Source organism: Trichomycterus rosablanca, chromosome 6 (genome assembly GCF_030014385.1).
Source record: "Trichomycterus rosablanca isolate fTriRos1 chromosome 6, fTriRos1.hap1, whole genome shotgun sequence".
Lineage (NCBI taxonomy): Eukaryota > Metazoa > Chordata > Actinopteri > Siluriformes > Trichomycteridae > Trichomycterus > Trichomycterus rosablanca.
In genome coordinates this window covers 44,132,828-44,160,481 of record NC_085993.1, presented here as the reverse complement: position 1 = coordinate 44,160,481, position 27,654 = coordinate 44,132,828, and the positions used below count along the sequence as shown (strand labels likewise).

General features: G+C 41.7%; 1 protein-coding gene across 1 annotated transcript; it reads right to left on the bottom strand.

Annotated features, from left to right (window-relative positions):
- Positions 1 to 492: 492 nt before the first annotated feature.
- os9 (OS9 endoplasmic reticulum lectin) lies at positions 493 to 24,287 on the bottom strand. The gene is made up of 15 exons (XM_062997954.1): positions 24,138 to 24,287; positions 22,153 to 22,329; positions 20,377 to 20,440; positions 19,151 to 19,227; positions 18,948 to 19,046; positions 15,965 to 16,166; positions 15,635 to 15,793; positions 14,813 to 14,922; positions 14,547 to 14,589; positions 13,314 to 13,405; positions 12,001 to 12,228; positions 10,198 to 10,432; positions 9,367 to 9,564; positions 7,698 to 7,807; positions 493 to 1,174 (listed from the first exon to the last, which is right to left on the bottom strand). Exons 1-15 carry the CDS (start codon positions 24,285 to 24,287, stop codon positions 1,037 to 1,039), a joined length of 2,082 nt encoding a protein of 693 aa, XP_062854024.1. The 3' UTR covers positions 493 to 1,036.
- Positions 24,288 to 27,654: the final 3,367 nt, after the last annotated feature.

The window sequence follows — 27,654 nt, the reverse complement described above, 5'->3', positions numbered from 1 at the left end:
ACCCAGGACCTTCTTGCTGTGAGGCGACAGTGCTACCCACCTTGCCGTCCCCTCTGAAATTTAAACCTCATCAGCAGTGAGCTTGCATACATTACCGTTGCATCACCTGAGTGCCGTATGAAGGACCATGCTACTTTCACTCATGACGGAATCTCAACCGGACAGTAAGAGTCACTTTTGCTGTAGCAAGTTGACTTCCCATCTGGCGTTTCTTCTCTCAGACTTGGGCAATTACAGCAGTTGAACACCCAGCCAGGTTGGTGACATCGCAAAGGCTTGAACACAAAACTTGAGTCAGACTTGCAAATTAAATGAACTTAAGCTTCTCCTGCATTTTAAACTGCAAGTTGTTGCTTTGCAAATAAATGGAGCGTATTAAGGGTGTGCACTGACTGAACATCATCATTATACAGTGCATTCCTGGCAACCCAACCCAAGTGAATAAAGAATTACAACATGCACACGTCTAAAATAAAATAACATCAATCTAACTAAGTTATTTAGCAGTGAGTTTATTCATTTAAACCATGTTTATTTATATATGGGCAGTAATCACTGGAGTGACAATGTAAAAAAGCAAGCTGTGCTGTGCCAAAAGTCATCGTTTGTACCCATTTCTCTAATCGCAGTATGAAATCTGCCAAATCAGTTTTTCCTCCCACTTTCCTTAATGAAATAGCTGGTAATAAATATGTTTGCTGTCAGTGAACATTTCCTCTTGTTGTTCCTCTAAATTGTGCTGTGGGGTTTATTTGTATATTGTCGGATTAAGTTTTGTATTGAGTAGGCAGCAATAAAAAGAAACTGTAACACCCTCCATGACTGTTGAGGTACCAATATGTTTGCGTGTATTCATCCCAAACTCTAATTGTTCAGAGGTGCTTTAAATATGCAAGCTACTCCCACGTGACTGAATGCTCTCAGGTTTCATATGACTTCAGATAAGATGGCAAATAAACTTCCCAAGTGCAGTGCAGTCCCAGCAAGGCAGTACAGCAATCAAACAGTTCAATGTTCATGTATATGAAAAAGAGTCTTAGAAATCCAGTTCATCAGAATCACTTGTTCCAGTGGACTGACTGTCATCTTGCTTCTCTCCCCAAACAAATTTGTAATTGTTCTCCAGTTCCTGCTGTCTCTTCTGCTCCTTGTAGACTTCTTCTGTCCCTCCGGTCTATATAAACAAGTACAGAAAAATAAACATGTCAGTGTCAGGCAGAAGAGACAGTCAATAAAGATTTTTGTTTTGTTTTGTTTGGGTTAACGTCATGTTAGCTTCTATGGCTGCTTACATGACAGACACCTGGTTCCCTAAAGGTCTATTTAAATCCAGTGTTCAAGTTTTACAAAATTGGTTCACAAATTCCACGAAGAGGGTGCCCAGGTGTTGCAGCAAGATATTTAGCTAGCACACCAGTGCTGGGATTCTGAACTCTCCGAGTTATGCCAAATTCATCAGGTCGCTGTACAGTTCACACTACACGACTGGATCTCTTGTAACCGGGAGTCTTTCAAGTCCGTGTGGCTTTCACACTACACGACTGATCAGCGATAGGGGGTTTCACACTACACCATCTATCACCAACCGGAATCGCAGACGAGCTTCTCTGGTCTCCCAAACTACATTTACGAGGGGTTTAATGATACCAAGTCCAAAAATGCACATCAACAAGTAGCGAGTGATCAAAGTTTGTGCGCTGATGTGCAGCGTAAAATCAAGTAGAAAAAAAAATGAATCTGAGTGGATTTGGCTACGCGACCAGCATGGATTGTTCTATAGTGAGCTGAAGGTTAATAAATATTTTTTTGCAACGTAACGTTGGTATTGTGTTTTGTTTGTTTGTTTATTAGGATTTTAACGTCATGTTTTACACTTTGGTTACATTCATGACAGAAACAGTAGTCACTCATTACACAAGATTCATCAGTTCACAAGGTTATATTGAACACAGTCCTGGACAATTTAGTGTCTCCAATTCACCTCATTGGCATGTCTTTGGACTGTGGGAGGAAACCGGAGCGCCCGGAGGAAACCCACTCGGACACGGGGAGAACATGCAAACTCCACACAGAAAGGACTCGGACCTCCCCACCTGGGGATCGAACCCAGGACCTTCTTGCTGTGAGGCGACAGTGCTACCCACTTAGCCACCGTGCCGCCCGGTATTGTGTTTTGTAGACAATGATGAGGTCAGAAATACTGTATGTGCCAATGTATTCTGATATAAACTATATTATGCCCCTGTCCCACCTTTTTACAACTCCTCCCCTGCATTTCCCTTCACCCTGTATCTTGCATTCTCATTGGCTGTTCAACATAGCACTCGTTGCCAGTCGGCCAACTCGGATCCAGATATTTGACAAGCTAGATATCGCTCTTTCTCGAGTTGTTGAGTAGTTCACACATAGCGATTGAGAGCCGAGTTTCGATCGCCGAGCAAACGCCAAGTCGCTCCCGAGCCGGCAAATCTAGCGTCGACGCCGGCAAAAGTCGTGTAGTGTGAACTAGGCATTAAAATCTCAGCTCGCTAGTGGTCGGCCGAAAGCCCCCAGCAGGCACCACAGGCAGTGCCAGCAGCAGACAAAATTGGCCAATAGTCTGCTGTGTGGGAAAAAGCCAGACTAAAAAGGGGGTGGGGTCTTCTGCGTGACTAAGGACCCCGGTTAGTAGCCTGAGGAACCTGTACAGAAGTGGAGGAAGGCGGAGATCAGTGTGCAAAACTGGCCTCAAGCGCAAATCCACCAACGTATGGGCAACATATACGCACTGCTGAGCGCGCTGATAGAACATGTGTCAGGCAAATATACCCTCTTTTGGCTACGCTAAATTGGGAGAAAATGGGAGAAAGGCAATAGCAAAAAAAGATCGATGACAAACAAAGAGTCATACAGACTGAGAATCTTGCTGCTACAGAAAGAACGTATGGTTCGTCATACAGACTGAGAATCTTGCTCGCTGCTAAAGAAAGAACGTAGGGTTCGTCGTACAGACTGAGAATCTTGCTCGCTGCTAAAGAAAGAACGTAGGGTTCGTCGTACAGACTGAGAATCTTACTCGCTGCTACAGAAAGAACGTATGGTTCGTCATACAGACTGAGAATCTTGCTCGCTGCTAAAGAAAGAACGTAGGGTTCGTCGTACAGACTGAGAATCTTGCTCGCTGCTAAAGAAAGAACGTAGGGTTCGTCGTACAGACTGAGAATCTTGCTCGCTGCTAAAGAAAGAACGTAGGGTTCGTCATACAGACTGAGAATCTTGCTCGCTGCTAAAGAAAGAACGTAGGGTTCGTCGTACAGACTGAGAATCTTACTCTCTGCTACAGAAAGAACGTATGGTTCGTCGTACAGACTGAGAATCTTACTCGCTGCTACAGAAAGAACGTAGGGTTCGTCGTACAGACTGAGAATCTTACTCTCTGCTACAGAAAGAACGTATGGTTCGTCATACAGACTGAGAATCTTGCTCGCTGCTACAGAAAGAACGTAGGGTTCGTCATACAGACTGAGAATCTTGCTCGCTGCTACAGAAAGAACGTAGGGTTCGTCATACAGACTGAGAATCTTGCTCGCTGCTACAGAAAGAACGTAGGGTTCGTCGTACAGACTGAGAATCTTACTCGCTGCTACAGAAAGAACGTATGGTTCGTCGTACAGACTGAGAATCTTACTCGCTGCTACAGAAAGAACGTATGGTTCGCCGTACAGACTGAGAATCTTACTCGCTGCTAAAGAAAGAACGTAGGGTTCGTCATACAGACTGAGAATCTTGCTCGCTGCTACAGAAAGAACGTAGGGTTCGCCGTACAGACTGAGAATCTTACTCGCTGCTAAAGAAAGAACGTAGGGTTCGTCATACAGACTGAGAATCTTACTCGCTGCTACAGAAAGAACGTATGGTTCGCCGTACAGACTGAGAATCTTACTCGCTGCTAAAGAAAGAACGTAGGGTTCGTCATACAGACTGAGAATCTTGCTCGCTGCTACAGAAAGAACGTAGGGTTCGTCATACAGACTGAGAATCTTGCTCGCTGCTACAGAAAGAACGTAGGGTTCGTCATACAGACTGAGAATCTTGCTCGCTGCTACAGAAAGAACGTAGGGTTCACCGTACAGACTGAGAATCTTACTCGCTGCTACAGAAAGAACGTAGGGTTCACCGTACAGACTGAGAATCTTACTCGCTGCTACAGAAAGAACGTAGGGTTCGTCGTACAGACTGAGAATCTTGCTCGCTGCTACAGAAAGAACGTAGGGTTCGTCGTACAGACTGAGAATCTTACTCGCTGCTACAGAAAGAACGTATGGTTCGTCGTACAGACTGAGAATCTTACTCGCTGCTACAGAAAGAACGTAGGGTTCGTCGTACAGACTGAGAATCTTACTCGCTGCTACAGAAAGAACGTATGGTTCGTCGTACAGACTGAGAATCTTACTCGCTGCTACAGAAACAACGTATGGTTTGCCGTACAGACTGAGAATCTTACTCGCTGCTACAGAAAGAACGTAGGGTTCGCCGTACAGACTGAGAATCTTGCTCGCTGCTACAGAAAGAATGTAGGGTTCGCCGTACAGACTGAGAATCTTACTCGCTGCTACAGAAACAACGTATGGTTCGCCGTACAGACTGAGAATCTTACTCGCTGCTACAGAAAGAACGTAGGGTTCGTCGTACAGACTGAGAATCTTACTCGCTGCTACAGAAACAACGTATGGTTCGCCGTACAGACTGAGAATCTTGCTCGCTGCTACAGAAAGAATGTATGGTTCGTCGTACAGACTGAGAATCTTGCTCGCTGCTACAGAAAGAACGTATGGTTCGCCGTACAGACTGAGAATCTTACTCGCTGCTAAAGAAAGAACGTATGGTTCGTCGTACAGACTGAGAATCTTGCTCGCTGCTACAGAAAGAATGTAGGGTTCGTCGTACAGACTGAGAATCTTACTCGCTGCTAAAGAAAGAACGTAGGGTTCGTCGTACAGACTGAGAATAATCGTACAGACTGAGAATCTTACTCGCTGCTATAGAAAGAATGTATGGTTCGTCATACAGACTGAGAATCTTACTCGCTGCTATAGAAAGAACGTATGGTTCGTCGTACAGACTGAGAATCTTACTCGCTGCTATAGAAAGAACGTATGGTTCGTCGTACAGACTGAGAATCTTACTCGCTGCTAAAGAAAGAACGTATGGTTCGTCGTACAGACTGAGAATCTTGCTCGCTGCTACAGAAAGAATGTATGGTTCGTCGTACAGACTGAGAATCTTACTCGCTGCTAAAGAAAGAATGTAGGGTTCGTCGTACAGACTGAGAATAATCGTACAGACTGAGAATCTTACTCGCTGCTATAGAAAGAATGTATGGTTCGTCATACAGACTGAGAATCTTGCTCGCTGCTACAGAAAGAACGTAGGGTTCGTCGTACAGACTGAGAATCTTACTCGCTGCTAAAGAAAGAACGTAGGGTTCGCCGTACAGACTGAGAATCTTACTCGCTGCTAAAGAAAGAACGTATGGTTCGTCGTACAGACTGAGAATCTTGCTCGCTGCTACAGAAAGAATGTAGGGTTCGTCATACAGACTGAGAATCTTGCTCGCTGCTACAGAAAGAACGTAGGGTTCGTCGTACAGACTGAGAATCTTACTCGCTGCTAAAGAAAGAACGTAGGGTTCGCCGTACAGACTGAGAATCTTACTCGCTGCTAAAGAAAGAACGTATGGTTCGTCGTACAGACTGAGAATCTTGCTCGCTGCTACAGAAAGAACGTAGGGTTCGTCGTACAGACTGAGAATCTTACTCGCTGCTAAAGAAAGAACATAGGGTTCGTCGTACAGACTGAGAATAATCGTACAGACTGAGAATCTTACTCGCTGCTAAAGAAAGAACGTATGGTTCGTCGTACAGACTGAGAATCTTGCTCGCTGCTACAGAAAGAACGTAGGGTTCGCCGTACAGACTGAGAATCTTACTCGCTGCTAAAGAAAGAACGTATGGTTCGTCGTACAGACTGAGAATCTTGCTCGCTGCTACAGAAAGAACGTAGGGTTCGTCGTACAGACTGAGAATCTTACTCGCTGCTATAGAAAGAACGTAGGGTTCGTCGTACAGACTGAGAATAATCGTACAGACTGAGAATCTTACTCGCTGCTAAAGAAAGAACGTATGGTTCGTCGTACAGACTGAGAATCTTGCTCGCTGCTACAGAAAGAACGTATGGTTCGTCGTACAGACTGAGAATCTTACTCGCTGCTAAAGAAAGAACGTAGGGTTCGTCGTACAGACTGAGAATAATCGTACAGACTGAGAATCTTACTCGCTGCTATAGAAAGAACGTATGGTTCGTCGTACAGACTGAGAATCTTACTCGCTGCTAAAGAAAGAACGTAGGGTTCGTCGTACAGACTGAGAATAATCGTACAGACTGAGAATCTTACTCGCTGCTACAGAAAGAACGTATGGTTCGTCATACAGACTGAGAATCTTACTCGCTGCTAAAGAAAGAACGTAGGGTTCGCCGTACAGACTGAGAATCTTACTCGCTGCTAAAGAAAGAACGTATGGTTCGTCGTACAGACTGAGAATCTTGCTCGCTGCTACAGAAAGAACGTAGGGTTCGTTGTACAGACTGAGAATCTTGCTCGCTGCTAAAAAAAGAATGTAGGGTTCGTCGTACAGACTGAGAATCTTACTCGCTGCTATAGAAAGAACGTATGGTTCGTCGTACAGACTGAGAATCTTACTCGCTGCTATAGAAAGAACGTATGGTTCGTCGTACAGACTGAGAATCTTACTCGCTGCTATAGAAAGAACGTATGGTTCGTTGTACAGACTGAGAATCTTGCTCGCTGCTACAGAAAGAACGTATGGTTCGTCGTACAGACTGAGAATCTTGCTCGCTGCTAAAGAAAGAATGTAGGGTTCGTTGTACAGACTGAGAATCTTACTCGCTGCTAAAGAAAGAACGTAGGGTTCGCCGTACAGACTGAGAATCTTACTCGCTGCTAAAGAAAGAACGTATGGTTCGCCGTACAGACTGAGAATCTTACTCGCTGCTATAGAAAGAACGTATGGTTCGTCGTACAGACTGAGAATCTTGCTCGCTGCTACAGAAAGAACGTAGGGTTCGTCGTACAGACTGAGAATCTTGCTCGCTGTTACAGAAAGAACGTAGGGTTCGCCGTACAGACTGAGAATCTTACTCGCTGCTAAAGAAAGAACGTAGGGTTCGCCGTACAGACTGAGAATCTTGCTCGCTGCTACAGAAAGAACGTATGGTTCGTCGTACAGACTGAGAATCTTGCTCGCTGCTACAGAAAGAACGTATGGTTCGTCGTACAGACTGAGAATCTTACTCGCTGCTAAAGAAAGAACGTAGGGTTCACCGTACAGACTGAGAATCTTGCTCGCTGCTACAGAAAGAACGTATGGTTCGTCGTACAGACTGAGAATCTTACTCGCTGCTACAGAAAGAACGTATGGTTCGTCGTACAGACTGAGAATCTTACTTGCTGCTACAGAAAGAACATATGGTTCGTCGTACAGACTGAGAATCTTGGAATAAATGTACTTCTGTTGTTGACTTATGTAAGAAAACTCGTGTACTAGACAGCGAAGGCAATTTTATGCAAAGTAGATGCAAATCATACACAAAATTGATTCAAAATGTTGGTGTGGCCATCAGAGATTGTGTGTCCATACCAATAAATTTATGAGTAGTTCTCTAAAAGATTTGGTATCCTCTTCACTTAGCCACTGGTCTCCAGCGTCCTCTGCTGTTTTACGTGTTAAAATCTTTACTTCAATCTTGCCTGAAACACAAAAAAACATAAAAGCTAATGATTGCATTTCATTACACACAGTTTCATCGGCACCTTTACTACACGTTCCATGAGTTGTGATCCATGCTCAGTGCAGAAAAAGTACAGACTTGTAATTGCTGTTGACGTACCCTCTATCTACACAAACACAACAAATGCAAACACATCGCAGTGAAAGAATAAAGGAAATAGGCCAGGCAAGTGAGTGGAAATAAAGAATGATAGGTAAGAAAATGATTAGGAATAGTTTAAATGCTTAATGACAGTCTAGAACCATGCAAAATTATGAACTGAAATGAGGGTAGTACAATACTACAGTACACGTTGTTTCCAGGTACATTAAAAATTAACATCAAAATTATAGACAATTAGAACTGAATGTTCACAAGTTAGGTAGCTTCTGTAGGTGGTACGTGTCAAAGTAACATCCAGATGGATGGCAGAACCCAAGGTTTCCCAGCAGAACATTGCCCAAAGCATCACACTTGCCTTCTTCCCATAGTGCATCCTGGTGCCATGTGTTCACCAGGTAAGCAATGCACATGCACCCAGCCATCCACGTGATGTAAAAGAAAACGTGAAATCAGACCAGGCCACCTTCTTCCACTGCTCTGTGGTCTAGTTCTGATGCTCACATGCCCGTTGTTGACGCTTTCGGTGGTGGACAGGGGTCGGCATGGGCACCCTGACTGGTCTGCAGCTATGCAGCCCCATACGCAACCAATGTGATGCACTGTGTATTCTGACACCTTTCTATCAGAACCAGCATTAACTTCTTCAGCAATCTGAGCTACAGTAGCTCGTCTGTTGGATCGGACCAGCCTTTGCTCCCAACATGCATCAATGAGCCTTGGCCCATGACCCTGTCGCCGGTTTGCCACTTTTGATAAATACTGACCACTGCAGACCGGGAACACTCCACAAGAGCTGCAGTTTTGGAGATGCTCTGACCCAGTCGTCTAGCCATTACAATTTGGCCCTACACAGACGTTGTTAGCTATGTCTGAGGGTGGGAGGGCCATACACAGCTTAGCATGGCTCTCTGTACATTATATAGCACTGTGTGGGAACTCAAGGTTGGATAGCACATGGTTCGAAGGGGGCGTGTGGTGATCCTGCTCTCCTTGATCAGACAGGTAGTTGTGCAAGCAGCAACAGAGTCATAGACAGGAACAGGAAATGACTAGATTGGGAGAAAAATCTAAAAATTATGAAACAAACAGAAAACAACATGTAGAAGAAGAAGTAGTTTAAATTTAGGAAAATAAGAAATAGAAATAGCTTTAAATAGAATTATAAATCAAAAGGCAACATAAATTCCATTGATTTTAATCCACACTACACCCATCACCAAGCAAACAGTGCTGAATGCTAGAACACCCCACACACCACAACTTGCCCAGCAAAGAACCCACTCATTAAGTGATTTAAAACATACCAATCAGAAAGGAAAGCCAGAATTAGTAAGAAATATGCCAAGTCAAAAGCTCAGTTAAAAACTGAAGCTGAACTCCATTACCACACAGGATTTACTGTGTGCTCTGGCCTACCTTCGGCCTTGATGCCAGCTTTTTCTAGCTGTTCTTTGACCACATCCTGAATCTGCTGCCACTGGGGGTCACTTTCGCCTAGTTCTTGCACCTTCACACCACCCTCACCACCAGCAACTTCTCCTGCAGCCACGTCTCCACCCAATTTATACTTAGTCACCCTGATCTTTACCTGCTCATCACTGCCAAGTTCCCGCGCTGAGGTGACAAGAAACACAAAAGGAGGAAGGGGCATGTTACCCTTGCTAAAAGTACACCCTGGCCATTCAGGCTTTGATCTGATTACACAGTGTTAGTGCATCATTATTTAGAAATGACTATGATTAGAAAAAACAACAATCTGAAACAGAATCCTAATTAGGTACTTGGGTGGCACAATGGTCTATTGTGCTAGCCCACCGCAGCCGAGATGGGAGATGCTATCAGCCAGCCGGGTGTCTACACAGACACTGACTATGTCTGAGGGGGGACGGCTGTAGCTCTGTGATGGATTGTGATGTAGCTCTGTGATGGGTCTATTCAGGTATTCCTGCCTTGCGCCCAGTGTTTCCAGGTTAAGCCGAAACCTGCCGCAACCTTGACCAGGATAAAGCGGTTGATGAAAATGAAAAAATGAATTCTAATTAGAGTGAGTAAATACTGAGATGATTATAAAATGTTATGCTGATCTGAAAAGTTAAAAACCATGTGAAAAACTTTTGTTCTGTAACAATAAGATCTCGACATGACATTATTTGAGCACGTCATGCAGGCTGGGGTCAAAACTTCATCAGATAAAATCATTTAAGAACATATCTGACCAATTGTCCACTTGTCCATTGTATAATTTACCTGGGGTTTTGGGAATGTTACTGGTGCCTTCAGGAGCTGAGCCGGTCTTCCTCTCAGGGGGGCTTTGAGCATTTTTGTGCTGGTCTGTATGTGTTCCTGAGTCTGACTCTGTGTCCCGTCCTGTCTTATCCTCAAGACGATCCAGCAGTTTTTCTAAAGTGGTTTCTAGAGTCTGAGTTGCCTGAGAGCGATCAAATTCCCCCTTAAGACCTTCAGTCTCCAACTCCTGCTGTGCCTGAAAAATGCACAAACCCACCAACAGTGCAGTAAATTAAACACACACACTTGCAGTTGCAGAAATCAATGCAAATGCAGATCAAAATATTGAATCTGTTTCTAAATGACTGGAACACACCCATTTCTTACACTCCTATTATCTCTATTACCCAGACAGATCACTCCTTACCACTGTGCATCCCTAACCTGACCATGGAGGGCTGCACCCAACACATGCCCCCTCTGATACATGTTCAGTTGCCAACATTTTTTTTCACCTGCACAAGACGAGTTTACACGGGATCAGAATAGCATATAGAGAGTCACGCACTACTCTCCATTATCCTCTGTCTCCGTGCAGGCTGTAACTGCAGCAGTGATGAGGAGTCTCCCACCCCGCAGACGTTAACCAGTCATGTCTGTGTGTAGGGGCCTGGCCAGCAGAGCTGAGATTCTATCTAAATAGCTTGCGATCTCAGCACAGGTGGGCTAACGTGTTTTAGCGCTACGCCACCCAAAAGCCCCTGTTTTTAAGTCTTTAAATGGGGGCAGCACGATGGCCCTGTGGGTAGCACTGTCGCCTCACAGCAAATAGGTTATGGGTTCAATTCCCAGGTGGAGCGGTCCAGGTCCTTTCTGTGTGATGTTTGCATGTTCTCCCTTTGTCTGGGTTTCATCCAGGAGCTCCGGTTTCCTCACACAGTCCAAAGATGTGCAAGTGAGGTGAAATGGAGATACAAAATTGTCCATGACTGTGTTTGACATTAAACTTAAACTAATAAATTTTGAGTACCCAGTAACTACCTATCATGTCATGAATGGCAGCTGTAGCCTAGTGGGTAAGATACTGGACTAGTACTCAGAAGGTTGCCGGTTCTAGCCCCACCTCTGCCAGGTTGCAACTGTTGGGCCCTTGAGCAAGGCCCTTAACCCTCAATTGCTTAGATTGTATACTGTCACAGTACTGTAAGTCGCTTTGGATATAAGCATCTGCTAAATGCTGAAAATGTAAATGAATGTAACCAAAGGGTGTAAAACATGACATTAAAATCTTAATACAATAAATAAAGTCCTTAAACAAATCTGTGCTGCCTTACTTCTTTCAGGATTTTAAGGTCATTAGATGAACTGGTTTTGGCTCTGCCATGGTCAGCTTAACCCTGAACATTAGGTCTGCACCTTCCACTGCCACTTTTACAGTTAGATTAAAAACCTATTTTTCCTGGTTAGCCTTTGATCTTTCTGAACGACTGTGATGCTTTTACATTGTTTTAAACTGTATGTGCCACAATTATGTTTTCTGTAAAACTGTATTACTTTGTACAAGTACTTCAGGTTTAAATGTGTTTTATTAATAAATACTTTTTTATTTTATTTTAGTTGTTTAATTGGACCCACACTCAGTAACCCAATTTCCCAAGTCACTAATGCTCCAACATGTAGGAAATAATCAGTGATTCATGTAGTGTGAGTAACAACAAATTACGAGTACCAGTTTTTACAAGTTATATTACAAGTGGGGTTTGGGGGACTGTATGGTCTGAATTATTTACATTTCTAAATATTGACATGAATATTAAACAGTACCTCTTCTATGATGTTGTCAAACTCTTTGTGCAGCTCTTCTTTAATTTCCTCGATTTTGGAGGAGGGAACAGAAACATCAGTTATTTCCTCTTCAAACTCCTGAAGCAGTTGTTCCTCTTCATCTCCATCCCCTTCACTCCTTTCTTTTTGCTGCTTCTTTTCTATCTCTGTGTCTCTCGTCGATGGAGAAGACTGTTCCTTCTTGTTTTTAAGATCTCCATCCTTATTCTATAACACACATCAGTGTAGGGTAAATTTATAGGCACAATGAAAACTTCACAACTCTTTGGGTTCCTGGATAATTTGCGTCTGTATAAAAAGTAATCTGGGGCGTTTGGGTGGCGTTCTAATACGCAAGTTTAACTCTGCAGAGAGTTTGAGCCCTGGAGTTCAAATCTCAGTAGAGCTACTGACCTGGCCTGGTGTCCTACAGACACAGTTGGACTACAATTACTGACTCTAGCCCAATTGTGTGTATACTTCGTCCTCCCCCTGCCCTTTGCGGACCTTATTTAACAAGTGAACGGAACCCAGGACACCCACTGACCAGATGTTATATGGAATTACGAAGCCAACAGCATCCTGTGTACAGAAAGTGTCTAATGCATCAGGGAGTGCTTCTAATAAAGAGGACAGTAAGTTTAAACAGCATTTAAACCAATCATCATCAACTGGTCAGTGGGGGTGCATCTCAATAGAAAAGCTACAGTCAGTAACCGTATACCCACAAAGTTTATCTGTATGATAGGTGTAACTAAAATAATTAATGAGTACACGCACCACACGTACACATATATTTAATAAAGACCTTGGTAAGTATGCTGTAGTTATTTTGGAGCTTCTGGGCTACCCTAGTTGTTTTGGGACAGCCACATGGGTGTTTTAAATTTGCATATTGTACTCAAATATATAATCGCCGCATCCCAAATCCTAACTGCTGTACAGAATAGAATCCCATATTAGCACACACTGATGGTGTTCTTATAATTTTTACATATCATATACAATCTTGAACTTAGGTAGGGTCATAAAATGGGTCATGTTTTATTCACACTCCTGTACTAATGAGAATTGTGCTTTTAAATCAGATGAATAAAAGACAAACCAGTCACTAAAGACAGCCTTAACATGAATAGTCAGTCACACCGGGAAGACTTTAGACCCCCTCAACATTAGCAGCATAAAGTAAACAAACACAAAATAAAATAAATGGGAAATCATGATTATTTGAAAGACGATCATCTGCTGAAATTTCTTCAATGTGACAGATGTGGTATAAATGAAGTAGGACTGAGAGTCTTTCAGGCACTAACCTTTCTGTTGCTTTCCCGGAGATGCTGCACAAACTTCATCAGGTCTACAGGGTCAGTAATGATTTTAAAATTAAAGTTTCCATCACCAAATACTAGACAGAAAAAAAACAAGAATAGGTTTGCAGTTTATATATGGCACAACTATAAATGACCAAAATTCACAAATGTCGTCAATTTTGTATTTAGTTTAATTATGATATTTTTAATATTTATGATAATTAATAAATAATGGGTAAACATTAAACACTAAAATCTACATTTATGGTACTCAATTCAGTTCTGGTGAATGTAAGCAACCTACACTGATCAGCCATAACATTAAAACCACCTCCTTGATTCTACACTCACTGTCCATCTTATCAGCTCCACTTACCAAATAGAAGCACTTTGTAGTTCTACAATTACTGACTGTAGTCCATCTGTTTCTCTGTATATTTTTTTTAGCCTGCTTTCACCGTGTTCTTCAGTGGTCAGGACCCCCACAGGACCACCACAGAATAAGTAATAAATTTAGGTGGTGGATGATTCTCAGCACTGCAGTGACACTGACATGGTGGTGGTGTGTTAGTGTGTGTTGTGCTGTTATGAGTTGATCAGAAACAGTCACGCTGCTGGAGTTTTTAAATACTGTGTCCACTCACTGTCCACTCTATTAGACACTCCTACCTAGTTGGTCCACCTTGTAGATGGAAAGTCAGAGACGATCGCTCATCTATTGCTGCTGTTTGAGTTGGTCATCTTCTAGACCTTCATCAGTGGACACAGGATGCTGCCCACGGGGCGCTGTTGGCTGGATATTTTTGGTTGGTGGACTATTCTCAGTACAGCAGTGACAGTGAGATGTTTAAAAACTCCATCAGCATTGCTCTGTCTTATCCACTCATACCAGCACAACACACACTAACACACCACCACCATGTCAGTGTCACTGCAGTGCTGAGAATGATCCACCACCTAAAAAATACCTACTCTGTGGTGGTCCTGGGAAAGTCCTGATCATTGAAGAACAGCATGAAAGGGGGATAACAAAGCATGCAGAGAAACAGATGGACTACAGTCAGTAATTGTAGAACTACAAAGTGCTTCTATATGGTAAGTGGAGCCGATGAAATTGACAGTGAGTGTAAAAACAAGGAGGTGGTTTTAATGTTATGACTGATCAGTGTATGCTGTTTGTGTACCATGTTTTAAGTACATTGTAGAAAAACTGTAATTGTAGTAAATTATTCTTACCATCATTATCATCAGACTGGCTATCTTGTGCATCGTCAGACTCCTAAAAAACAAAATATGATTATGTTCATTTAACATGGTGTAGGCTTACTGGTGTTGAACCAGTACAGCTGCGTTAGAGATCCTCCCAGGTTCTTCATAATAAGTCTTGAATATGTGATGCTCTGGTATGTACTGCCACCGTGTGGTTGCATAATTCCCCTCATGCATCTACGTATTTCATTCAAGCATGCATGTCAACCCTGACAGCAGTGTTTAGAACTTACTTGTAGCTCAGGGTTCTGTGATTGTGTACTGTCTGGTTTGGTGACGCCATCCCAGAAATCTTGATCTCCTAACTCTTCACTTACTGACTCACCATCTTCAACTATAGCATCTGTCAAACAGATTAAGAACTGATAAATATTTGGAGGAAACAAAACCAATTAATTACAGCAATGTTATAGAAATACCTAAGAAGCATCCTGATCCCAATGTTGTATTTTTTAGCTTTGTAAGCTTAAAATGCACCTAGAAAAATCACTAACCACTAAGGACAGAAGGTAATTTTGGGTTCAATTTTACATAGGCAAGCAGATGGCTAGTATGGAAATCAGTTGTTACAACCAAAAGGGGCAGAGCCAGTTATTAGGTTTATGTGGCTTAAAATGACCCTTTCACATAGGTGATAAAGGGTTTAAATAAATCTATATCTACATTAAATAAAAATATAATTTGTGTTGTCTTTACATTATATTCAAATTAGCTAGAAGTTAATTTGGCCTTGGTGCCAGCTATTTCTAGCTGTTCTTTGACCACATCCTGAATCTGCTACCTTCACACCACCCTTACCACCAGCAACTTTTCCTGCAGCCACGTCTTCACCCACTTTATACTTAGTCACCCTGATAATCAAGATATTTAATACAAGTAAATGAATATTTCCCCTCAGCTGCCCATGATAGGGGTCACATAGTAGATCATTCGTCTGCAGGTGCAGGTGCTCAGTCTATTATTAGGTATTATTATTTTTAAAAGGAGTATCTGAGACACAAGAAGTGAAAGCAGAGAAAGGAGAACAGAAAGCAAAATTACAAAAGTACACTGACTTTTATCATCGCCCTCTGGAGCATGGTCATCAGCGGGTGCTACAGGCTCCTCCACTATTTTATCATCATTTTCTGTACTGTCGCTTTTCTTTTCAGACAAAATTTCGTCCAGGCTCCTGAGCTCCTCTGAGATTTGCTCCACTTTTCGTTTGGTGTCAGCTGAAGACAGACACACACACAGTAAATGAGCATGCAAAAGAATGAGAGCATAATAAGGTAAGCCTGGAGACATGGCACAGATCACTTCAGTGAGTCCTAATAGCATGCTAATTATAAAAGACAACATGACCGAGGACATTCGTTAACAGTCGTATTAGGAAGTGCGCTTACAGACTTGAGCTTTGACATAGTCCATGTACTGCTGAGCACTGAGAGCAGGCTGACACACGATGCCCTGGGGCTTAGCAGAAGTGGGTGGGCGCAGGAGAGGGTGTTGGCATGTACGTGAGGTGTGCACGGTGAGAACATAGCGACAGGACTGAGGCTCGTCCACACGGACTATATAATCGCTGGAACCTTCCTCACACACAAACTGAAGAGAGGAGGAGACACATAAATTCAGTCTACAACATCCACACATATTTCATTCATTACCTGAAATTCCAAAGGCCGATTGTGTTGTATGATTTTTTTTTTTTTATCCATTCATGAAAAAGTGATCCATGGTACTGTGAGCAGCATGAAATAAAATGACAAAATCATAAAGATTTTCTACATTTACATTTTCTGCATTTAGCAGACGCTTTTATCCAAAGTGACTTACAGTACACAGTCTAAGCAATTGAGGGTTAAGAGCCTTGCTCAAGGGCCCAACAGTGGCAACCTGGCAGTGGTGTGGGTTGAACCAGCGACCTTCTACTTACTAGTCCAGTACCTTAATCGATAGGCTACAACTGCCCTGATATGTTTGAATAGTATAATTCAGTGGTTCTCAAACTTTTTAGACCAAGTACCACCCATTATCAAACCAAAACTTCCAAGTACCACCTATGTTTCTCATCACAGAACCACATATGGCACACATTAATTAGGTGTGTGTGTATATATTAGTGGTGGGAATTATGGCTTCTTGAAGGGAGCCGGATCTTTTGGCTCGGTTCATTTTAAAGAGCCGTTCAAAGAAATGGCTCTTCGTTCTTCGGGAGGCGCTACTGGGTAAACTATAAGATACCCCCGATATTAATATCAAATTTTGCTACCTTGTCTTAAATGTATTCCTAATTCAAACAACACTTAAACGAGAAAAAAAAGTTACTTCAAAAGGAAAAAAACTACAGAGAAGAGACGTACTGTGGTTGCATCGCATTAAGTTTCAGAACAATCCTCTCTTGTGCAGAGATGTGACTGTGTTTGTTTCTGCTTTAAAACATAAGCGCCATGAAATAATCAGATTTAACACAATTAAACAAGTTTATAGTTTATTTCTCAATTATTTGCCATTATACTACTAGCTCTCTCTCTCTCTCTCTCTCTCTCTCGGTGTGTGTGTGTGTGTGTGTGTGTGTGTGTGTGTGTGTGTGTGTCTCGCTCTCCGTGATACTGAAAGTGTTTCGGATTTGAATATCGACAATAAACAGCTCTTATTACAATTTACGATTAATTCCCTCTGATGCGAAGCTGAATGGGTGGATTACAGTCTAGAACTGCGCAGAAATAAAAGACTTGGTTCCTTTCGTTCATTTCAAAGATCCGTTCAATAGAATCGGATCGTTCGCGAACGACTCATCACTAGTATATCTGCAGTTACTGACCATTTCAGTGAGTGCGCCTGTTTAGCGGAGCAGCCTTGTGATGTCAGGAACGAGATCAGTGAGATTCAAACGCAGATCTGCTCTGATAAAAGCGAGAGACCTACTGATAACTTTACTGATAACTTTTCTGAAATTTCGAGATGGAAACCGCGAACGTGAAGTATAGACGTAATGAAGTACGGTGCCTGCATAGCCCCGAATATTTTTAAAAACACATTCGTTTTAATGAAACTGATTTTATTAAAACAGAATTATAAGAACTTTGAAACAGATTTTATTAGTAATTTCCACATTTTGTGTCATTTTTTTAATTATTAAATTATTATTTTTTTCGGTGCATGTAATTACTTTTCCGAGATTATCTGGCGTACCACCTCATGCTGCTTCACGTACCACCAGTGGTACGCGTACCACAGTTTGAGAACCACTGGTATAATTCATTTATTCATTCATTCATCTTTACGATTTACCAATGCTCCATCCTGGTCAAGGTCGCAGTGGGTCTGGTTTATCTAGAATCACTGAGCGCAATGCAGTAACACACCCCAAACAGGACGTCAAAAACCATTGTGGGGCCTTGGTCTGAGTTCTTGGTTTGAATCTCAGTGGTACTAATCGGCCAGCCATGCGCTTTTACAGGGGTGGTCAAAGTTCTCAGATAGACTGGCGCGCTGTCCAAGGTATCCCTGCTTTGCGACTAGTGTTTCTTTTTATATATATATATTGTTTTTTTGTTTATGCATTTTCTCCCTTTTAGCGCATCCAATTACCCGATTGCGTCATGCTTCCTCTCCACCAATGTCGATCCCTGCTCTGATTGAGGAAACAGAAGCTAACCCATGCCCCCTCCGACACATGGGCAGCATGCCGAATGCATCTTATCACCTACACTTTGACGAGTGCAGTGCAGCTCAGCGTTGTGTACGGAGAGACACACCCTGAGAGCACTCTTTTCTCATCTCCGTGCAGGTGCCATCAATCAGCCAGCAGAGGTCGAAATTGTACCAGTCATGGAAGAGTTACCCCATCCGGATTAGTCCCGCCAATATCTGAACAACAGGCCAATCGTTGTTCACGTGGCTGCTCAGCCTCACCCGGCAGGCAGAGCTAAGGTTCGATTCGATGTATTCGAGATCCCAGCTCTGGTTCCAGCGTGTGTTTGTACCGCTGCACCACTTGTGCGGCCACGACTAGTGTTTCTTGGTGGAACCTAAACCATAACCCTGATGAGGATAAAGCGATTTGTAAAAATAAAAACATTTTTGTTTAATTATGGGACCTAGTGGTTAAGGAACTGGACTAGTAATCAGAAGGTCGCTGGTTCAAGCCCCACCACTGTCAGGTTGCTGCTTTTGGGCCCTTTGGCAAGGCCCTTAACCTTCAATTGCTTAAACTGTATACTGTCACAGTAATGTAAGTCGCTCTGGATAAAGGCGTCTGCTGAATGCCTAAAATGTAAATGTAAACAAAAGTCATTTTATTTTCGGGTGTTCACAAATTTCTTTCCAGGTTTGAAGTCGTTTTTAAAATACACTTGCATGTGAACTAAAGTGTGTTTTTACCCTGACTTCTGATTCTCTAGGACTTCCGTTCAGGTCACACTTGGAACCATTGACATATGACTGGCTATGAAACCTCTTCAGCTTGTGCTGCTTGGTGGCCTAAAGAAGGGCAGGAAAGTGTAAGATTAATGCTGAAAAAATGCTATAAGTAATGTAATAATATACCTTATAGATCAAACGGTATATTCTGTCATCTTTCTCACCTTAGCTGTTTCATTGGCCCAGTCAAATTCAGACTCATAATTACCAAGAAAAAGCACATCACCCTTAATCTCAGAATCTGCAAACACATACGAATAAACAGGGTCACATAAGCATAGTTACAATGCATTAAGTGCCTAAAACTTACATATGCTGCAGGAGGTGTAAAGTCATAAAGTAAAAGTATGTTCATCTTACATACAATTTGTTTTTGTTTTTTTCAAACTGCTTTATCATGTTCCACAGTGTGCCTGGCAGCAACTGGAAAGACCAATGGGAAACACCCTGGGCAGGGCAGCAGTACATTTCAGATACACAAACACAAAATGCTTTTGGAAAGTGGAAAAAATAGAAGCCCCAGGTCACTAAGTAAGTTTATGTTCATCAAAATAATGTTTTAATAGATGCACATGGTTTTTCACACACGCTTCCCACATTTTTCCCTTATACAGTTAATGCACATATGCACCTTACCTACTGTAAATAATCTTTATTGCACAATCTTTCTACTAAAAGTCTGTCAGTGCACCGTACTGTATATATAATATACCTTTTCTATTTTTTTTACTTAAAGTCTGTCAGTACATTCATTGCACAATGCCTGATGCTGTACTGTTCATGTCACGGCTATATTTTTTATTCTATATTTATATATAGTGTTTCTTTTCTACTATTTAACTTGATGTATGTATGTTGACACCTGCACCAAAAGAAATTCCTTGTACATCTGGTACTTGGTGAACAGTAAAGATTTTGATTCTGATGTGTTCCAATCGTTTAGGTACAAAATTCAGTTTTTGTTTGTTTGTTAGGCTTTTAACGTCATGTTTTACACTTCGGTTCCATTAATGACAGGACACGTTGTTACAGGTTACACACGATTCATCAGTTCAAATTCAGTGTTGAAAAACATGATGGGAAATTTTGTATCTCCAATTCACCAAACTTACATGTGTTTGGACTGTGGTTAGAGACCAAAGCTCCAGGTTGAAACCAACACAGACATGAGGAGAACACGAAAGGACCCGAACCGCTCCACCTGGGAATCAAACCCAGGACCCTTTCGCTGTGCCGCCCAGAAATTAGTTATTTCATATAAATTATTGCAATCTCAAGACTGCTACGACAAGGATGTTGCTCAAAAGTGAATGTAAATTATTGTAAACTTTAGATCTCAGTTTTATTCCAAAAACAATGTAAACCATCTAATATTTTAATTATTCTGTACCTTCCAGGTGGTACTGTCTAATATGCTGACCATAGCAGAACTCATAGGTCCACCAGTCTTTAGTCTGCAATGGAATAATAAAAACATACCAATGTTAATTATTCAAAAATAAAATCTTGCCCGTTAACAATAATTCAATTAAGAATAGCTTTGGTACTGACATTACCAGTAAATATATAGAAAACCATGGTGATACTCAAAATAAGTGTAAACATTACACCAGCAATCAGACATGGTGGTAGTAGATTAATGGTGTGGAAGTTCATTGTTGTATCAAGACCTGGACAACTTACAACTAACTGTTATTAAAGGAATGGTGCAATAACTTTTGACCTTGTTATTTAAACAAAATTCTGTTTAACAAAATGTGTAGCATGTTTACTACAGGTATTTCCATCGGCAGTTATGAAGGTATCTGTTCTATACGATCTTCATCTATTAATCAACCAACTATAACATTTTTAAAGAAGTTATTCTAAAAGGTGAAAATAAATTAAAAGAGCACTATGCATGTTTGCCTGAAGGTCTAAAATCCCTCTAAGGTCACATTCACATCTATAGTTCATTGGCTCTGGTCAGAATCAGATGATGAGTTTGTTAACTTGGAGCGTTTTTCTCATAGCTTGGTTTCCTTTCACACAGAGAAGAAAAAAAACAAGTACACAAACATGCATCACAACAAACCACATGAGAACGTTTAATCCACTTATTAATCACATGTGTCTGTGGCAGAAGCATTTTCAAGTAAATAAAGAAAAAAAGGTCCTGTGTTTTGGACTACTTAAGCAGCCGAGGGAATTTGAATAAATTAGATTTAAGACTTTGCAAAGACGACGTGCTGATTTGAGACTAATAATCAGAAGAAGGTTCGGGAAGCACGGAAGAGAAGAGGAGGGCTGTACACGTGTAAAGAAGGCGTGGGCAGCGGCAAGTTCTCCTTGGATGCAAATCTGGAGTCTGCCAGCAGTGAAAGACAAATTGGATGCACTAAATCAAGAGGAAAAATGGGGAGAAAAATGCAAAAAAAAAAGAATAAATACATTTTCAGAAAGAAACCTTGAAAAGAACCATACTCAACAGGTACCCAACCACCTATCCATCCTTGTGTGGCCTGGAGGATAATTTGAATAAATTAAATTTAAGACTTTGCAAAAAGGACATGCTGACTTTAGACTAATAATCAGAAGAAGGTTTTGCTAATAATCAGAAGAAGGTTTTGCTAATAATCAGAAGAAGGTTCTGCTAATAATCAGAAGAAGGTTCTGCTAATAATCAGAAGAAGGTTCTGCTAATAATCAGAAAAGGGTTCTGCTTATAATCAGAAGAAGGTTCTGGGCGCCCAGGTGGCGCAGCAGGATATTCCGCTGACGCACCAGCACCGAGTTTCTGAACTCCCGGGTTTGAGGCTTGGTGTTGCCACCGGTCAGCTGGGCGCCATCTGGCAGGCATAATTGGCAGTGCCTGCAGCAGATACTAATATCGTATCGGCCATCGTAGGGTGGGACCGAACTATATGTGGGTGGGTGGGTCTTCATACGCTGTGTAAGGACCCTGATTGGCAGAAGACACGCCCGAAGACGAGAAGAGGAGGGCTGTACACGTGTAAAGAAGGCGTGGGCAGCGGCATGCTCTCCTTGGATGCAAATTTGGAGTCTGTCAGCAGCGGGAGACAAAAAAATGGGGAGAAAAATGCATAAAAAAAAAAAAGGTTCTGCTAATAATCAGAAGAAGGTTCTGCTAATATGCAAAAGAAAGACTAATAAGCAGAATGCCAACCTTAATCAAGCAGGGTGCAGTCCGCATGGGCTTCAGGAGCTCAGGAATGCTAGGGCCGCTGTAGCCCTGAGAGTCCGGTTCAGGAACTGGATCCTGGTGGAACCTCACAGCCTGCGCAGGCAAGCGGCACTCATACAGCTGCTTGTACTTGTTGGAGACCAACATCACATCTTCCACCTGATGAAAGATGAGTAGTCAAAATAGAAAAGAGGTAAAAAAAACAATAAATTAGTTATTTATTACTAAACCAGTAGTTGTGCAATCTGACAAAATAACCAGCATATGGATCTTAACTCATCTTTATAGGCAACTGTAACCCAAATTCTCTTTATATTCATTTCAGTTGTTTGGGTTTGTGAATGCAAGCCTACATCAAAGTTTTATGAAAGGAAAGTGGCTAAACAAATCATGTTACAAAACAGATACAACCACAACAAATAATGGGTGTGGATAGGATAAAAAAGAAACTCCATTTACATTTTAAAATAAGTAAATTAAATACAATCACCATAAGGTTAAAGGAACAGCAATTAACAAGGAGCAAAAAATGAGGCAACACTTAAATAACTAAATAGTAAGTTATCAAAATACAGTTGCATCAATTACGGCAGATGAAATTTGTGTTTGTTTATTAGGATTTTAACGTCATGTTTTACACTTTGGTTACATTCATGAAAGGAACGGTAGTCACTCATAAGGTTCATCAGTTCACAAGGTTATATCAAACACAGTCTTGGACAATTTAGTATCTCCAATGTAAACTAGAAGCTCATTTAAGGTTTGTTGCTGATCACACAGACAACAAATGAAAAGCATGGAGCTTATGCAGATCACTGAAATGACAAAATGACCATGACCTACACCGATCAGCCATAACATTGAAACCACGTCGTTTCTACACTCACTGTCCATGTTATCAGCTCCACTTTCCCTATAGAAGCACTTTGTAGTTCTACAATTACTGACTGTAGTCCATCTGTTTTTCTACATACTGTTTTAGCCTGCTTTTACCTTGTTCTTCAATGGTCAGGACCACCACAGAGCAGGTATTATTTAGGTGGTGGATCATTCTCAGCACTGCAGTGACACTGACATGGTGGTGGTGTGTTAGTGTGTGTTGTGCTGGTATGAGTGGATAAGGCACAGCAGCAATGCTGGAGTTTTTAAACACCTCACTGTCACTGCTGGACTGAGAACAGTCCACCAACCAAAAATATAACTAGCCAACAGTGCCCTGGGGGCAGCGTTCAGTGACCACTGATGAAAGTCTAGAAGATGACCAACTCAAACAGCAGCAATAGATGAGTGATCGTCTCTGACTTTACATCTACAAGGTGGACCAACTAGGTAGGAGTGTCTAATAGAGTGGACACGGTATTTAAAAACTCCAGCAGCACTGCTGTGTCTTTTCCAATCATACCAGCACAACACACACGAACACACCACCACCATGTCTTTGTCACTGCAGTGCTGAGAATAATCCTCCACCTAAATAATACCTACTCTGTGGTGGTCCTGTGGGGGTCCTGGCCATTGAGGAACAGGGTGAAAGCAGGCTAAAAAGTATGTAGAGAAACAAATGGACAACAGTCAGTAATTGTAGAACTACAAAGTGCTTCTATATGGTAAGTGGAGCTGATAAGATGGACAGTGAGTGTAGAAACAAGGAGGTGGTTTTAATGTTATGGCTGATCAGTGAACGTGTTCCTTCTAAATGTATGTAAACGTTTGACTTAAACTGTCCACTCTTAACATTACCTAATCTTAATAACATGCTATAAAGCGAGCACAATGCTAGCCTGCTTGGAAGGTTCCTAACCACATAAACTGTCCTAATCACATCCTACCATCCTAAACAGCAAGCCAAGATACGTGCGAAACAACCAGATGTGCACTAATTTATCATACTATTAAGTACAGTAGAGTGCGGTTTGAGACGCAGCCCAAACCTGCACCCTTGCTAACTAGTCATATTTTACACTTACCTGCCCCATAATAACAGGGTCGGGCAGAATTTGAATCCCATATTTCATCTCATTTAATTCCTCCAAATTTAGAAAAGCAGAAGCAGAGATGAGACATGTGAAGAATAAAACATACAGCCCCCTTAACCACCTAACCAAGGAAGCAGCCATGTTTCTCTGACATTATAAACAGCGTTGACAATCCGCTTGTTATTTGTCTCCAGAGAAGATGCCGATTGGACAACGTCGAAGTAAGACGCTCCAGGATTGGCTTAAATAGATGTCAGTCAACTCAAGAACGTGTGCTTATTGGATATGGAGTCAAACCGGGTACGGCACCAGCCACGACCAGAGCCGTAGATAGAGAGAGTTGCGACACTCCTTGATCTCGCCGCTACTCGTGATGAGAATTTCGGCTCCTTTTAGAGAGCCGGTTCTTTTGGCTCGGCTCACTAAAAAGAGCCGGCTCTTTATTAATTAATTTATTACCAAATTACATGTAAAATGAATTACTAATGTAAAAAAAACATTGTATTAAATGTTTATTATTTAAATTGCTTTATTTATATACTCAACATGGAACAGAGTGCTCCAACAATAAATTATAAAATACAAAAACAAAAACCCATCTCAATTAGACAAAAAGATCCGATTGTGTATATTATTTGTAAATTTGCATCTAGAGTGGGACGGCATGGTGGCTAAGTGGTTGGCACTGTCGCCTCACGGCAAGAAGGTCCTGGGTTCGATCCCCAGGTGAAGAGCCCGGGTCCTTTCTGTGTGGAGTTTGCATGTCTTTCCCGTGTCCGCGTGGGTTTCCTCCGGGTGCTCCGGTTTCCTCCCACAGTCCAAAGACATGCAAGTGAGGTGAATTTTCCTGTCATGAATGTAACCAAAGTGTAAAACGTGACGTTAAAATCCTAATAAACAAAACAAAATAAACAAGCATCTAGAGTGAAACAACACAACATCAACGAAGCATCACTCACACTCAGCAAAATATAAATGAAAATGTGCAAAACATAAAGAAGATAGTTTAGTGAAGATCAGCATTCAGAAAAACCAAGGAGCTCATCTTTGATGGGCTGATCCTGTTTCTCTTTTCTGTTATGATCTGCCCTGTTAAAATAGATTCTCTCTGAGTAGACAGATACACAGTCTATGTGCCATCACATGTATAAGATGTGGGTAGACTGAACACTTGGTCTCCCACCAGTGGGCCTGCACTTCTCTGTTTCCTCTCACTCATTTTCCTCACCTTTCCAGCATGTAATGTCTGCCTGTGTAAGTTAATGTGTATATTTTTTGTAATTAATGTGTATTGGAACTGTGAGGGACTGAGCACCTGAGCATTTCACTCACCTTTCACACCTGTGTTAATGTGACTTGACAATAAAGTGATTTGATTTGACTTGTGTAAAGCGCTGAGTTCTCTCTCCCTCCTGTTCGTGTGCACACTGTCTGTGTGTGTGTGTGTGTGTGTGTGTGTGTAACCCCGCCCCTCCTGCTCAGTGTAAACACACAAACGCCACCACGTATCTTGACCAATCACGTGCGGCTTTGACAGAAAAAAATAAAACGGGAAAAAAACGAATCGGCTCCCAATCAGGAGCCGGATCCCGTCGTTCACTTTGAAGAGCCGGCTCTTAGAGCCGGATCGTTCGCGACCGACCCATCACTAGCCGCTACGCGGTCACGTGGTTCATGTAACCCTCAATAGTTCCAAACAAACCCGGCGCTGTCATGTTCTCAAATGGGACAGGCAGCAGTAAATGAAATATTAAACGGCAAATAATAAACATTTGTACAATTTCTGGGTATTTTCAACTGCGTTTACATTTACTGCATCTGCTTTAATGTCAATTTGGTATATAAAGTGGAAGATTGATGTTTATAATGACTTGTTAATAGGTCGTTCTTGTTAACACACAGTACTGTACATTATAGCATACATTACATAATGCGATATCATTAAGTCATCAAGTAGTAGAGACAATATACAGTATAGACATTAAAGTCTTTTATGTTTTGTTTTTTGCATAAACTAATCTCCCTTCACTTTCCTGAGGATTCATAATAATAATCATTTTGGCTAAACACTAAGTCATGTGCTGGATTCATAAGGTTTACCTGCACTGAATGAACAGATTGATAAACACATTACCGTACCAAAAACATTATAGTGCAGGTACATGAAAAAGCATTCATTCATCTCTTATTTCATGAGTGATTAATAATTGATTCCTACATGTAATACATTAATGAATTCATTATGAATATGCACTAGTTCATTTTGTCTAATGTAAGTGGTGGACAAGGTACACAAACCATGTAGTTGAGTTAAAGTAGAGATATCCAAGGTAACATATTACTCCAGTAAAAGTAGTAGTAAAAGTAAAAATACTCTTTACCTCCACTAAAGTACTAAACTAAATTTACCTTCAAATGTACTTAAGTATGAAAATAAAAGTATAATGATTTATTGTGGTTCTAATGTTTTATGATCATTTCTGTAACAAGACTCTTGATTAATCAACTCATTTTAGGTGAAAAGACTCGTGTGTCATTAATTAAGCTTAACTGACTAAGCTAAATTCAGTTACACCTATTAATTAAGATAAACATGTAACATTTAGTGCTGAGCAAATGCTAAACAATAACAGTATTAAGTATATTAATGACATTAAATTCATAATTTTTTTAAAACAAAGCAACATACAGCTAAAAATGTTTGATAAGTAGTGGAAATGAATGGGGCTCTATGGGTTGTTTGGAACTATACAGAGCTCCACAACCCGGAAGCTGCGCAGAAAAAATGTCCCGCCCCCTTTCCAACGGTTCCCTATGGGAGTGTCGCCACTCTGTTCTCTCTACCGCTCTGGCCACGACAATAACAGTAATAAGAGGATGAACTGATACAATTAGAGAAGGAATGAACGACCCATTAAGAATCCTGAAGACCAGAAACACTGTCCATGTGGTAGCCAGGAGTCTTGACTTGACGGCACTTACATTAATAATGATAATATTAATAATGTGGCATCACCGAAGACAGAGACAACATTAGCATTAGAAATATATATGTATATTTAATGCATTTTCTCCCCCTGTAGTGCGTCCAATTGCCCAATTGCATCGTGCTTCCTCTCTGCCTATGCCGATCCCTGCTCTGACTGAGGAGATCGAAGCTAACCCACGCCCCCTCCGACACGTGGGCAGCAAGCCGCATGCATCTTATCACCCACACATTGACGAGTGTTGTGCCACCTAGCGTTGTGTACGGAGAGACACACCCTAAGAACACTCTTTCCTCATCTCTGTGCAGGCGCCTCTAATTAGCCAGCAGAGGTTGTAATTGCACCATTCTGACAGAGAGAGACCCATATCCGGCTTAGTCCCGCCCACCTGAACAACCGGCCAATCGTTGTTCATGTGGCCGCTCAGCCTTCAGCCGGCAAGACAGAGCTGAGATTTGATAATATGTATTCGAAATCCCAGCTCTGGTTGCAGCGTGTGTTTCCTCCCACAGTCCAAAAAC

Excerpts from the sequence above, each read along its gene's own strand:
- os9 (XM_062997954.1), bottom strand. The coding sequence starts at position 24,287 with ATGGCTGCTTCCTTGGTTAGGTGGTTAAGGGGGCTGTATGTTTTATTC. Across the intron at positions 20,441-22,152 it reads CTGCACCCTGCTTGATTAAG|ACTAAAGACTGGTGGACCTA; the intron begins GTTGGCATTCTG and ends ATTCCATTGCAG. Across the intron at positions 7,808-9,366 it reads AGCTGGCATCAAGGCCGAAG|GCAAGATTGAAGTAAAGATT; the intron begins GTAGGCCAGAGC and ends TTTGTGTTTCAG.